Source organism: Pyrus communis, chromosome 1, assembly GCF_963583255.1.
Source record: "Pyrus communis chromosome 1, drPyrComm1.1, whole genome shotgun sequence".
In the NCBI taxonomy this organism is placed as follows: domain Eukaryota; kingdom Viridiplantae; phylum Streptophyta; class Magnoliopsida; order Rosales; family Rosaceae; genus Pyrus; species Pyrus communis.
Window position 1 is genome coordinate 35,853,518 of NC_084803.1, and position 14,474 is coordinate 35,867,991.

Below are 14,474 nucleotides of genomic sequence, written 5' to 3' on the forward strand. Positions count from 1 at the left end.
TTTTGGATTCAAACTCTTCCATTTTTCATAATCTGTAATTTAGTGTAGTAGTGTCACTTGTACTCAAAACAAGTCACAAGTGATAACTAGCACCATTGCATTCCTCAAGTTTCGATACTTCATATTGCATTGCTTATCAAATAAAATAACGGATAGTGTTATCCACACACTCATTTTTATCTCACACGCACCCTTGTTAAGTTTTGGTTATTGATCTTCTTTAATCGATCAGACAACAAAAAATTGAGAGGGACCGAGTGTGTGAGAAGTAAAAATGGGTGTGTAGACAACACCAACATAAAAAAACATGTCAGTTAGGCTTTTTTGGATTCAAAATTAATTCATTGATCATATAATAATAAATGCATTATGTAAAAAAAAAATCAATGTGTAAATTGTGTTTGTTCATGGTTTATTTATATATTTTTTACCTTGCAAGAAGCACCATTATTTCTTAATGTGCACTTGGATTACTTCTAGTTCACTATTGAAAGTAAAACACGGAGAGTATTGGACATGAAGGTGGTCCTTCGCCATTTTCTGATCAGTGCTCCAAGATAGTGCTATAACGTAGTGTCTTTTTTCTTGCATTGATCGAGAAAACGTTTTACTACAATGGGGCCACATAGTGGACCCCTTCTACTCAAATTCTGCATAATAATGTGTATTATATGCATGCAATAATTTGACTCGTGAGAGCATTGCTTGGTAAGAATAATCTCTAGCTATATGTTCTAAACTACTAATGCATTCACTATATTACACGTCTTTCATTTGGCACTTTTTATTTTTTGGATTTATTGGTACATTTGCTCACCATTTTTTTTTTTTTTACAAGCAATGATAAATTGGTATTTCATTAATCATCTCAAACAATACATAAGTGCCAATTGGGTATAAAACTTCAGTAACCAAGAAAATGACTAGAGGTGAATTTGCACAAGTAAGACAACAATGGTAAACTCAGACAGCTACCACATGTACGAAACTTTCGCATGCCACCCATACAAAACTATCATAAGACGATATGTATAACAAACTTGTATCGGCAACTGCAAAATTGAAGACACATTTCTCAATAAGTTGTAGAAACCCAATGAAGTGTCTAAAGTTTAAAATTTTGTTTGGTGAAGGATGGAATTGGCATATCCTAGATTATGTTTGAAGGATTGTTTGCTCACTACTGACAGTACTTGATGAAGCAAAGGCTTATAGTTCTAGTGGTAGAGTACCTTAATCTCATATACTTACGACTAGAATCCGACTCTTCCTCCATTTCTTTCCGGAATTAAGAAAAATGTGTACTCGAATGAAAGCAAAGATCGCAACAAAATATGAAGCCTACTAATTAAGTTGCCAGTTTTATAATTTTTAATTCTTTTGCCAATTTTATATTATTTAATTCTTTGTTGGTAAATTTGGAACTATCAAAATTTTGTTGTTTACCGAAATTAAGAACAAATTACAATTAAAGTTATTTTTCTTACCAATGAGTTCCTTAATATTCACAGAATTCGATGGGCTACTACTAAATAGGATTTCCCTTGTAAAGCTTAATTTATAGTATTTATTATTCTATTTATAGGGGGATAGCAATATTTTTACTTGTGATCGCACTAATGAAAATCTAATCTGCAAAGGGGCTTGATCCGCTGAGAATCTCTACTGAAGATTTCATAGTATGACTACCGATAGCCATTAGGACATGCATCTTACAAAAAGAATTAAATTGAAGGCGCACCTAAATCTTTGACAGTCAAACGTAATAAGAGTTTCCCACATGATTTCATTTTTTTTTGTTTGTTTGTTATAAATCTCTTGGAGGAAGAGGAGTCAAATTTGATATCTCTTTCAATATTCAGGGAGAAAAATACTACTAAATAATTAGTTAGGTGGTCCGTAAAAATATTAAAGCAGCAAATCTTTGGGCAACGTATCAAATAAACACTATGACTACAACTAAATAATTTTAGTTGTTTTATTTAGTATCTTATGAAAATTAACGAGATAACTGATTCACGCACATTCTTTTCTTCTTTTGTATAGTTGTGTTTATTTCTGTCTCTTCATTTCACTCTGGTTTATCCAATTCAAATATCATAAATGATCAAAGGTGAGTATATGAATAAAAAAATGTGTCCGAAAATATTCTCAATTTGTCAATTTCGTAGTTAACATTATGACTATTTTCTTTTTATCTTTTGGTTGATCAACTATTAACAAGGTCTGAAGGGTGTTATTATTGGGTGCATTGGGGTCACAGTTATACGTCCCTTCCAATTCTATTACAATATTGAGGCCGAAAAGTACAGGCAAGAACAAGAGCGATAATTTCGTCATCTTGTGCGGTAGAATCACTATTATAAATTGACGGTAATGCTAAAGAGATTAAAATTAAATCTTATAAGCTAAATGATATAATTGTTGATAATTGAATTATTACTTAAGTATTAATTAACGTGCCTATTTTTTTATTGGTAATACATCATTTGTTTTAAAATTTTAGTTTACTTAACATTACTTTTACCCTAAATTGACAAGCGACCCCGTTTGAAAATACTTGTGAACGAGCGAGCAGCCGACTCGACTGCGCGTGTGGTTCGATTCTCGACTTCTTCTCTCTTTCCCTCAGGTTTTTTGTTTCTATTTAAACCCTCCCACCCTGCCTTCTGTTTCATCATCTCCCAAACAACCCACAAACCTCCTCTGTTCTTCTCTTCCTCTGTTTTTTCTCTTCCTCAAATTCTTCGAAACCTTCGAGGTATAATCACAATCCTTCAAATGGGTTTTCTCGTTTCAATCCATTGAACAAATTTTGCATGCTTGGATGTATTTAGAGTGTGAAAGTTTGTGGTGTTTTCTTGTGTGTGCAGGCAGAAAAATGACCAACCAAAATGTGGTTGTTTCTGATGCCAAAGGCGTGGCTATTACAGTCACGGTTGCTGCAAAGCAGAATATGTTTTCACAATCGGTGCCAAAACCGATGACTGAGGCAGGAAGAGGAGGAGGATGCTTCACCATTCCCATGAACATCAAGGTTTTGAATGTTGACAAAGAAGGGGGAGCAGCCCGAGTCAATGCTTGGGTTGACTCCTTGAGAGCTTCTTCTCCGCCTCGTGTCAAATCCGCTGCCACTCCTCAGTCTCTTTCTGAAACAGTGGATAATAACTCTTGGAGTGTAAGCATTGCCCTAAAAAATAACTTAAATCAATCATTATGGGTGTTTTTAATATTAAATTTAGAGTAATCTTTTTGTTTTTTTTTTGGGGTTAAATATATAGAGTCGCCATCCATCAGCTATGAGCATGTTCGAGCAGATAACAAATGCTTCAAAGGGCAAGCAGATTGTATTGTTTCTTGACTACGATGGCACCCTCTCCCCAATTGTGGAAGACCCAGATCGTGCTTTCATGTCCAATGAGGTTTATTATTTCTCCCATCTGATTCTGCTCAACTTTCTTCAGTAAATATATATTTATACTGTACACCGTATCCATATATACGTATATGTATGTGTATATGCCTTTCTCAGATTCTGAATTACTGTGGTAATTTTGGTCAGATGAGAAAGGCAGTGAAGGCCGCTGCTAGATACTTTCCTACAGCAATTGTTAGCGGGAGGTGCAGAGACAAGGTACAGTTTTTCTTTCTATACAAAGAAATATAAATAGTGGTAATTTTGTTTCTTTTTTTTCTTCTTCTACTTCATGATTAGTGGAATTATATAAATAGTGGTAATTTTGTTTCTGATAAATTTGCAGGTTTACAGCTTTGTAAAATTAGGAGAGCTTTATTATGCAGGCAGCCATGGGATGGACATCAAGGGACCATCCAAAAGTAGCAAATATAAGAATGTGAGCTCTAGTGTGATACCACAATAAAAAGTTCTTTATCTTTGTTTTTATTTTATTACCGTATCACTTTTTGTTATGACTAATATAATATTTTTCATGGTTTATTTAGGGTAATCAAGCAGTTCTCTTCCAACCGGCCAGTGAGTTTGTACCAATGATTGATGAGGTTTGTTCACTGATATCAATTTTAAGAACAAGAAAATTGAGAATATTCAAAAGTGTGTTGGGAGGACTAATTAAATTTGTGTAAATCTTTTAATAGGTGTACAAAATTTTGTTGGAGAAAACCAGATCCATCTCAGGAGCTAGGGTGGAAAATAATAAGTTTTGCTTATCTGTACACTTCCGTTGTGTTGATGAGAAGGTAAGCAAACAAGTCCCACCTATTAGTTTTCATTTATTTTTCTTAATTTTATCATGTTTTATTCATGTAATCTGATAAATAACACATTCATTTAGAATTAAAAAAAAATTTGTTTTGTATTTTTGTTAATTTGGCAGAGTTGGGCAGTTTTAGCGGAGCAAGTTAGACTTGTTCTCAATGAGTATCCGAAGCTCAGGTTGACTCAAGGGAGGAAGGTAACTCATCATGTCTGTATCTTTAAAATTTTCAGTGAATTTTTTGCATGGCCATGGTTATATTTTGTACATTAGTAACTGCATGCCTAACAGTGGTATGCTGGTTTTAAACAGGTATTAGAGATCCGCCCAACCATCAAATGGGACAAAGGCAAAGCTCTTGAATTCCTGCTAGAGTCATTAGGTGCGTCTTGGAGTCAAATATTTTCTTCTAAAGTCTATGATTTGTATTTGAAGAAATGTTGCCGTGAGTCAGTCTGAATGGTGCAGTTCCTAAAGGAGAACTCACATTAATTAATGTTCACAAGTATCTATGCATGTGTCGGCGATTGTTCCTGATTAACAAAATCATATGTTAGTTAAATAATTTTTCTGAAGATGTTGAATTATTGTCTCTTTAGGATATGCGAACTCAAACGAAGTACTACCAGTCTATATTGGAGATGATCGAACAGACGAGGACGCCTTCAAGGTATGAAATGCCCTCCCTACATTTCTTTAATTTGCTGAAAGTATCGATATTTTCTTACAAGTCCTTGACATATTTTCACATCCTAAAAATGATCAGGTGCTACGCGATAGAGGACAAGGATTTGGTATTCTAGTTTCTAAAGTTCCAAAAGAAACAAATGCGTCTTACACTTTACAAGAACCAGCGGAGGTAAGAACAATATTATTCAATGGAATTTATGCTATTCGATATATATATCTTATATTTTCTTTGGTTTTTACCATAAAGTTTCATATTATTGCATTACTTTTACAGGTTAAGGATTTTTTGCGGCGTTTGGTGAAATGGAAAACCAGCAAACTAACTAGCTAGGTCGACAATGGGGAGCGCACAATTGACTGAAACCCACCCCAAAATTTTGTGAAGGGTGGATTGAAATATGAAGTTTAATTTATTGTTAAGTGATTATTAATTATGGATAATGAATTTTGGAAATTGTATATAATGGCCCCTCTCAAGATCTCTCATTGTCTTGCGGTCTATTTGTTTTATCAACCACATGTATTTGCATGGCCATTGTTTAATTAATCATGATGTAATATGAATACACTCTTCCAGCTGTGTTTTTCAAACTGAAAACCGACTTTCACAATTAAACAAATAATAAACTTTCAAACCCCAATTAAATATGCATAGGACCAAACGCAAATAAAGCAGTATTTCCCTAGCCCTTCCCTAGCCCTTTGGGGTACATTGGCAGATGAGTTAAGTAATTGATTTCTCATTTGAAGGTTACCAATTCCGATCACTATCATAACAACAATAAGTAATCGGCCAAATAGCATCCAAACTAAAACAAAAAAAAAACCCATGGCATTACATAGTACTGTAACACAATGCTTAACATTCTCAATGTAGAGTTTACTTCAAAAAATGAGGACTTAAAACTGAAACTTGAATACACGGATGTAAACACAAGAAATTTTGTACAATTGAGGAATTCGAATTTAATTCAGATGTCTAAAGGTTATAATTTTTTCCCACAGTCACTTTGTTATCATTTGATCATATAAAAAAAATTCCCATATATATATGATAAAAGAAATTTAAGCAATTATTTTCGTCTCCAAGCCAAGTACATTTGCAAATAACAATGACGGCAGTTATATACTTGGAGTCAACTTTCCACACGCATGCAACCATCATTATTTTTACAAAAAATGAATTGCATGGTACGGTATATTGGCATTGAACCATTTGCTAGTGCTTTTCATTTATTTTTACTTTTTTTTTTTAAGCATAACATCCTGTAGAATTAACTTGGTTACAGTTGTATTATGGAACCAAGACATGTCTCTTTAGAGGGGCACTACTGATTATTATACCCTACTTCATATATAATAATTGGGGACCTTTGGGCTTAACTATTGTCTTACTTATTTTGTTCCAATAAGAATCGAATGGGAGAATCTACATGTATGATTATGTAAATGAAGATGAGCATTATTGAGTTACATGTTCCAAATTTTTACTTTTATCTCTGCTAATTTATTTTATGGATGTTTCCTTTTAATTTTCGAAAATGGCAGCCCATATATAAGCTATCTTGCGTACACTAGGAATCCAAGAGAACTTGGGGAAAATGTTTTGTGCACATTGCCTAGACTATATATAATAAGATGATAATTATATATGGTATTGAAATACTAACGTGGTGTTGGAAGCAGTGCTCTGAGACCCTCATGGATATCCATGGGGGTGTTGTTTAATTTAATCTGTTGTTAATACTTATTACTAATTAACCTAAACAAAGCATGGAAAAATATGCATGCAGCAGTATTATTGGGTGACTTCTGTCCAATACGAATTCTTGAACTGTTGTCACAATACGAATTCTTGAACTCTGTGTTTCAGACCACCAATATTATTGGGTGACTTCTGTCCAATACGAATTCTTGAACTGTTGTCACAATACGAATTCTTGAACTGTGTGTTTCAGACCACCAATATTATTGGGTGACTTCTGTCCACACAAAACTCTATGTTAAAACCTCAATAATAGGAAGCATCTACACACAAACTCAAGAGTAATGTTATTCATATCATGTTTTTATACTACATTTTTATACCATCTTAGGTAGCATTTAATGTAGATAGTCATATCATTTGAATTAATCAGATTTTTAAATTTAGTTCATTATTTAATAAACTAATAATTAAGAAAAACTAGTTAATTAATGATGATTGTGGTATACGAAGAGTCTTTCTCCTTCTTTTCCTTGGGTTTTGCAAATTTTTCAAGTGATGTGGCTGTCCACATCATATACCACCTAAGGTGGTATAAAAATATGGTATAAAAACATGGTATGAATATCATTACTCCAAACTCAATGTTAAAACCTCAATAATAGGAAGCATCCATTCACAGTTGGCAAAATGCCCAAATAGTTAGGCATAATGCTTAAAATACAAACAATTTTTCTAGAATTAAGTTTGGGCTTTCTAATATTTTTAGGGGTGTGCCATTCACACACCCCTTGATAATTTCTGTTCATTGATCTTCTTCAATTCATCCAATCCAACGGCCAAAAATTAAAATTTTATGTGAGAAGTAAAATGGGATGTTTAGATATCACACCCCTATTTTTATAATCAAAGAACCCAATGAATTCTATAATTTATGTTTATACGAATTACTGAGTCCATTGCCCAAAATATCTAAGTTGACGACGGTTACATATTTTGATCCATGCCATATTCATTATTTTAAGTCTTGGGTTGAGAGGACGTACCTGCACCAGTCAGTGGCATTGTTCATTGCTGCTAAATTGACATAGTTTTCCTATATACCTTAGCAGGAGTATATTCATCATCGCCATACACAAACAAGCCGTTAAGTATCTTCTTAATTTGGCAAAGTTGGCATATATCACAGAACTCTTAGCAGTACGAAAGAATATACCAGAAAACTAAGAACACTAAGAAGAATTTAGAGAAACTGAGAGAAAAGCAATGAAAGTTTTCGTATTGATGGAAATTGTAGTTGATTACAATAAGCTGCTCACAACCTTTTTATACACTACATCATCTAACAAACTCTCTTACACAGTAAGTTTTCTTATTACCACCTCAACTAATTCTTAACTGTTTCCTTTATGATGTGGCATCAATCAACATAAGTCAACATCCCCCCTCAATCTCAACTAGGGTATCCTAGTTTGAGATTGAAAAAATGACGAGTGAATGTACGACTTTGCAACCCTTTTGTAAGAACATCCACAACCTGTTCATCTATAGGCAAATATTCACTCACCAAATCACCTTTATGTACCCTTTCCCTGACAAAGTGATAGTCAATATGAAGGTGTTTGATTCTTGAATGATACACTAGATTAGCACTGAGTGTTATCGCAAACATGTTATCACAGTTTATAGTTGGTGGAACAGACAATACAACTCCTAAGTCCTTCAAAATCAATCGAATCTAGGCTATATCTACTGCAGTGTGTGCCAATAGATCAAAATACTACCAAGGAATTTGCTTCTTGGATTGCCAAGAGATAAGAATACTACCAAGGTATACCACATAACCAGTCACTGAACATCTTGTATTTAAATTAGCAGCCCAATCAGTATCTGAGAATGCTATTAAATGCACATCTATATTAGAAGAATAGGTGATTCCACACTCTGCAGTCCTTTGAAGATATCTATAATTCGTTTGACAAAACACAAATGCACATCAATTGGTGATTTCATGAACTGACACATTGAATTCACAGCATAAGCTATATTTGGGCATGTGAATGTTAGATAATGTAGGGAACCAACTAAACTTCTCTACAAAGTAGGATCTTGTAATGGTTTACCCTCATTGACTAACATCTGATTATGAGGTTTACATGGAGAATTTGCAGGCTTGCATGACTTCATCCCAACTTTGTGTACAAGATCCTTTATATATTTGGTTTGATTCAAAACTATATCTCCATTAGCATTGTAATGAATCTATAATCCCAAGAAGTAGGTAAGTGTACCCATGTCTTTTAAGTCAAATACACCAGCCAAATGTTTAATCACTTTCTGAACTTTAGTAGTATTGGACCTTGTGAGAATTATGTCATCCACATATAATAGTAGGATCACCACATCTTGACCATCATTCTTTACAAACAGACTAGTATCTGAGGCAGATGCAATAAACCCTAATGCTAGTAAATGACTCGTGAACTTCGAATTCCAGGCTCTAGGTGCCTGTTTGAGACCATATAAGAACTTTGCACACATAATCTGGATGATAAAGATCCACAAAGCCTTGAGGTTGTTTCATATACACCTCTTCTTGTAATTCACCATGCAGAAAGGCATTCTTGATGTCTAATTGCTTCAATTCCCACTTATATATAGCTGTCAAGGACAATATCAACCTCACTGTGATGTGTCTCACCACTAGACTAAAGGTCTCCAAGTTGTGAAAACCCTTGAGCCATAAGTCTGGCTTTGTACCTGGAGACACTTCTATCAAGATTTTTCTTGATTTTATAAACCCACTTGCTCCCAATTATTGATCTGTCAAGTAGAGGCGGGACTAATTGCCATGTCCTTTGAGATTTGAGTGCATTATATTCATCTTGTATTGCACTTTGCCACTGAGAGATTTGAGATGCTTGTCTGAATGTCGAAGGCTTATCTGAGTCTTTAATAGCAGCAAGAAATGAAAACCCACCAAACAATTCAAATTCATCATCTAATTGCAAAGTTTGTAATGTTGGACATGAAGCAAGAAAACCAATGTATGCCCTCTTTGGAATTGATCCTGACCTTATTCTGGTAACCATAGGATAACCTGCTTCTTTATGAATATCAGATGAGGATGAAGGAGAAGAAATTGGAAGTATGACCTCCAATTGTGAGGCCTCATGTACATGTAACATTGTCATTAGACCTTAAGTAGAGACTAGAGAATGATAGGAAGAAGAACTATTTGTTGCATCATGAATGATATCTGGTATGTCTTGAACCAAAGAACTAGACTCATGTGTATTGTGCCTTAACCCTTCTTCAACAGTTTATGGATCTGTAGTTTGTTGCTCTATAGATTGAGATAACCCAACATGTGAATTTGTAATAGAATTAGACACTTGAACAATAACAGGTGATATTCTTGTATATTGAGCCTTACTTGTATTCCCAGTAACTGTTATCCCTTGAAGCTTATAAGGAAACACACTTTCATCATGAATCACATGTCTTGAAAGAATTAATTTGTTACTACCTGTGTTATAACACACAACCCCTTTATATCCAACAGCAAATCCCAAAAACACACATAGTTTAGACCTTGGTTGAAGCTTGTTGTGATTATAGGGCCTTAAGAATGGATATACACCAGATCCAAAAAATTCAAAGTATGTAAAACTGGATCTTTATGAAATAGCAACTGGTAAGGTGGCTTCATACCTAGGTTCTTACATGGCATTCTATTAATCAGAAAAACAGCATGATTACAAGCAAAATTCCAAAATTGTGATCGAATATTAGCATCTGTTAACAATGTGATTGCTGTTTTAACCAAATGCCCATGTTTCCTCTCAGCAAGTTCATTTTGTTGAGGGGTATAAAGACATGATATAGAATGTACAATGCCTTTTGATGCTAAAAAAGCTTTGAATTTGTTACTCAAATACTCAGATCCACCATCAATTTGTAAACACTTAATTTGAGCATTAAACTGAGTTGCAGCAAACGAAAGGAAATTTATGAATACTTGAAACACATCTAATTTATTGATAATTGGGAAAATCTACAGAAATCTTGAAAACTCATCAATAAAGCTTATATAGTACCTAAAACCTTCTAGAGACTTAGTTGGAGTTGGTCCTCATATATCAGAGTGTACTTTCTCAAACAAAACGCTAGCTCTAGTTTCATTTACAGAAAATGGTTGTCTACACATTTTCCCAGACAAACATGAAGAACACACCATGAGTGAAGGATCCTCACTAACAAAATGTCTAAAGTTCCTAAGCATTGCAGAAAGTACTTCCTCATATATGTGCCCAACTCCCTTGTGCCATACTGAAGTTCTCGCAGCTTTCCCAAGTAATGCAACTACCATAGTTGAATCAACAACAAGCCTTCTTGAAAACACTTTCATTGGAATCTCATATAGCTCTTATACTCCTGCCTTGGTACAATCATTCTTGTTAGATTGTCTTGTATGAAAAACATAATTTCATCACAAATAAACCAGCAACCATTATCCTTGCAAAGCTTCTTTACAGATAAAAGATTAACTGTAATTTTTGGAACATGGAGTATTACCAATAGTGATCTTCTCATCACCGTTATATTGCATTGGTTCAAAATTCCAAGGTTTGGTATCATGTGATGGGAAGCACCAATGTCCAATACCCAAGTATCAGCCACAGAAAAACCTTGTGAATGTTGTCCAAATTCAGCTGCAAACACTTGTGATAGAGCTTAAGTTGTATAAGCAGTTAGAGAATAAGGTGGATGAGCACCTTGATAAGAATAATTATTCCTATATCTGCATTCCAAGGCACTGTGACCTTTTTTCCCACAGATTTGACACATTGTAACCTGATAGCCATTATATGATGAGCCATTATCACTTCTATTTAGACAATTTGGAGTCGTATGGCCCTTGTGAGAACAAATCTGGCATTCAACCACAACATTAGCTTTGAAATTTGTATTACGATTCCAAGAGTTTCGATTTCCAGTATTAAAGTAGCCATTATAGTTGTTGCCCCCTCTCTATCTATTGCCATTGTAATAAGGTCTTGAATTATTGAATGAACCATAACCATTCTTGTTATTAAACTGCAAAGAATTAAAGCCATTTCTATTCTGAAATCGATCTGTTATTCCCTTAATACCCTTGGTTATCACCAGACCTTGATCCTGCACTTGAACTTTCTCCTTGTGTATACCTTGAACTCTGATTCCCACCCTTTAGATTAATCATCTTGAAATTACATCGCAGCCATACCACTTGCCAAAGTAGTAATTCTTGCCTCTATAGCATATTCAGCACCAATCAACTGTCCTCTAAAATCTTTCAGAGGAATAGAGGTCTCTCTTGCTAGAACAACAGTCTTAACCATATCAAATTCAGGTGTTAATTCAGATAAGGTTGTTATAATCAAATCATTATCAGTAACTCTTTCTCTTGCATACAACAATTGATCACGAATAGCTTTTAACCTGAGCAGATACTTATCAATAGAGTCACTTCTTTTTTTAATTGTATGAAATTTAGTTTTGAGCTAATTAATTCTAGCCCATGACACAAAAGCGTATCTTTCTTGTAAATTTGTCCAGGCCTCATGTGATGTCTTACACCCTATGACATATTCTATAGCATTATCTGATAAGGTAGCAATCAACAAACTCAACAGTGCCATATCATTTTGAACCCAAGACTTATAAGCCTATGTTATTTCTTTAGTTACTCAACTCTCAGTATCTATCACAAACTTTGATGGATAAGGAGCTTCACCAGTAATGAATTCCAAGAAATTATACCCTCTTAAAACTGACTGAAACTGATAGTTCCACTTAACAAAATTATCATCTTGCAACTTTACAGTCAACATGCCAAGCAAAAGTTCAATTTGTACTGATTTATCACCCATTTTGATTACTTAATTCTTTTCACAACAACTAACAATCTTTAACAGTTGATCACAAACACCAATCTTTCAAGAATTACACAATTCGTAAATCACAGAACACCAATCTTTCAGTAATCTTTCACTTTTAGTCTTCAACAATTATCAACTTCTCAAATTAGCAAACTCAGATATCAATTCATAAATCACAAAACACCAATGTTTCAGTAAGCTTTCACCTTCAGTCTTTAACAATTATCAACTTCTCAAATTAGCAAATGCAGAACTATCTTGTCATCGACTTTCTTGAATTACCCACTAAAAACTTCATATATCTCAACAATGACCCAAATCTTCAACTGCAACCCTTATCACAATCATACACGTACTTCATCTACCGTCAACAACTCTTCTCATTAGCCATAATCATGTACAAAGAGAAACCCAGATACAAGACACTAAGCAAAACACCAAAATCACCATATTTCTTTACTAACGCAAAAACACAAACACTTCATGTGCAGAGATTAGAGACAGAAATTACAGAACCAGATACTCAATTCAGCAGCCCAACAATCGAAGAAACTCAATGAGTAAGCCTCCAAGAACTGTAACAAGCTTCCAACAATGTCAACGAAATCATCAGCGAAAGTAATAACACCGAGAATCGTTCAGGCGATTGATACCATCTTAACAGTATGAAAGAACATACCAGAAACCTAAGAACAATAAGAAGAATTTAAATAAACAAGGAGAAAAACAATGAAAGTTTTCGTATTGATGGAAATTGTAGTTTATTACAATGAGCTGCTCACAGCCTTTTTATACACTACATCCTCTAACTAACTCTCTTACACAGTAAGTTTTCTTATAACCACCTCAACTAATTCTTAACTGTTTCCTTGATGATGTGGCATCTGATGTGGTATCAGTCAACATAAGTCAACAAGAACATAATTCAAACCAAAACATGGAAAGTCCCAATAGATTACCATTTTCGTATAGGTTTTCCATTAGTGTTAATCATTTTATCTTCATCCATCAGTCTATGGCTCTATGCATGATTGTATGAGAAAGGAATATGAGAACCAATTGGCACAATCAAAAGATAGATGCTAGTGACCGTTTATGTTGTTATAAGGACTCATATGATCCTAAAGAAAATCCTAAATTATGGTAATCATTCTTGCATAAACTTTGATTTAACATGTACTGTGAGCCACTCAGTACTACCGTCTGGTGGTATACCTCTTCGCTTAAAAGTGAGAAGTCTTAAGTTTGAATCTCGTGAATGGCAAATTCGATACCAAATTAGACTGTCCATTGTGTGGCTTAGCCGAACCCCCCTCCCCTAGTATAAAAATATCGATGCACTAAAAAAAAAAACATGGTACTGTGAGTTTACTGTTAACATCGTTTCCAATTATCGCATCTTTAATTTAATGATTTCTAAAATGAATTTTTGCAGCAATCATTTTCTTAGGGTTTTTTTTTTTTTTTTTTTTTTTTACTTTAATCCTTGAAAAAGATTGAATTTTAATACAAACCTGGTGTGAGATTACATATTGATTATAGTACGTTGATGTGTCCTTAACTCAAATTAATTAATGAGTATTTTATTCAATGTCTCCAATTAAAGATTTGAACTTATTAATATACACATTTCAATTTATTTTTTTGACCCAAAAAAGTTTTTTAAATTTATTAATTTTATTTAACATTCTTCATACTTGAAAGACTCAAATAATGTACCTAAATATTAGTACAAAAATATATTATATCGAACTAATACACCTAAATATTTGTACCTAAATGTTAGTACCAAAATGTATGTACCAAAATGTATGCATTGAAATATATTACATCAAATTAATGTACCTAAATGTGTGTACCGAAATGGATACACTAAAATATATTAAATGGATTAATGTACCTAAATAAAGAAGACAACGT

At 33.9% G+C, this 14,474-nt stretch overlaps 1 protein-coding gene across 1 annotated transcript; it reads left to right on the forward strand.

Annotated features, from left to right (window-relative positions):
- Nucleotides 1–2,692: 2,692 nt before the first annotated feature.
- Nucleotides 2,693–5,406, forward strand: LOC137709919 (probable trehalose-phosphate phosphatase D). Its single transcript, XM_068448904.1, has 12 exons — nucleotides 2,693–2,761; nucleotides 2,874–3,178; nucleotides 3,282–3,422; nucleotides 3,563–3,634; nucleotides 3,762–3,854; nucleotides 3,964–4,020; nucleotides 4,117–4,218; nucleotides 4,356–4,433; nucleotides 4,548–4,617; nucleotides 4,835–4,905; nucleotides 5,002–5,094; nucleotides 5,200–5,406. The coding sequence occupies exons 2-12, from the start codon at nucleotides 2,882–2,884 to the stop codon at nucleotides 5,254–5,256; spliced, it is 1,131 nt and encodes a 376-aa protein (XP_068305005.1). The 5' UTR covers nucleotides 2,693–2,761; nucleotides 2,874–2,881; the 3' UTR covers nucleotides 5,257–5,406.
- The last annotated feature ends 9,068 nt before the right edge of the window (nucleotides 5,407–14,474 follow it).

What these genes read in the sequence shown, in the direction of transcription:
- LOC137709919 (XM_068448904.1), top strand. Translation starts at nt 2,882, where the DNA reads ATGACCAACCAAAATGTGGTTGTTTCTGATGCCAAAGGCGTGGCTATT. An exon ending in GCGGGAGGTGCAGAGACAAG is followed by an intron (nt 3,635 to 3,761) that starts GTACAGTTTTTC and finishes ATAAATTTGCAG; the next exon opens with GTTTACAGCTTTGTAAAATT. An exon ending in TTGTACCAATGATTGATGAG is followed by an intron (nt 4,021 to 4,116) that starts GTTTGTTCACTG and finishes ATCTTTTAATAG; the next exon opens with GTGTACAAAATTTTGTTGGA.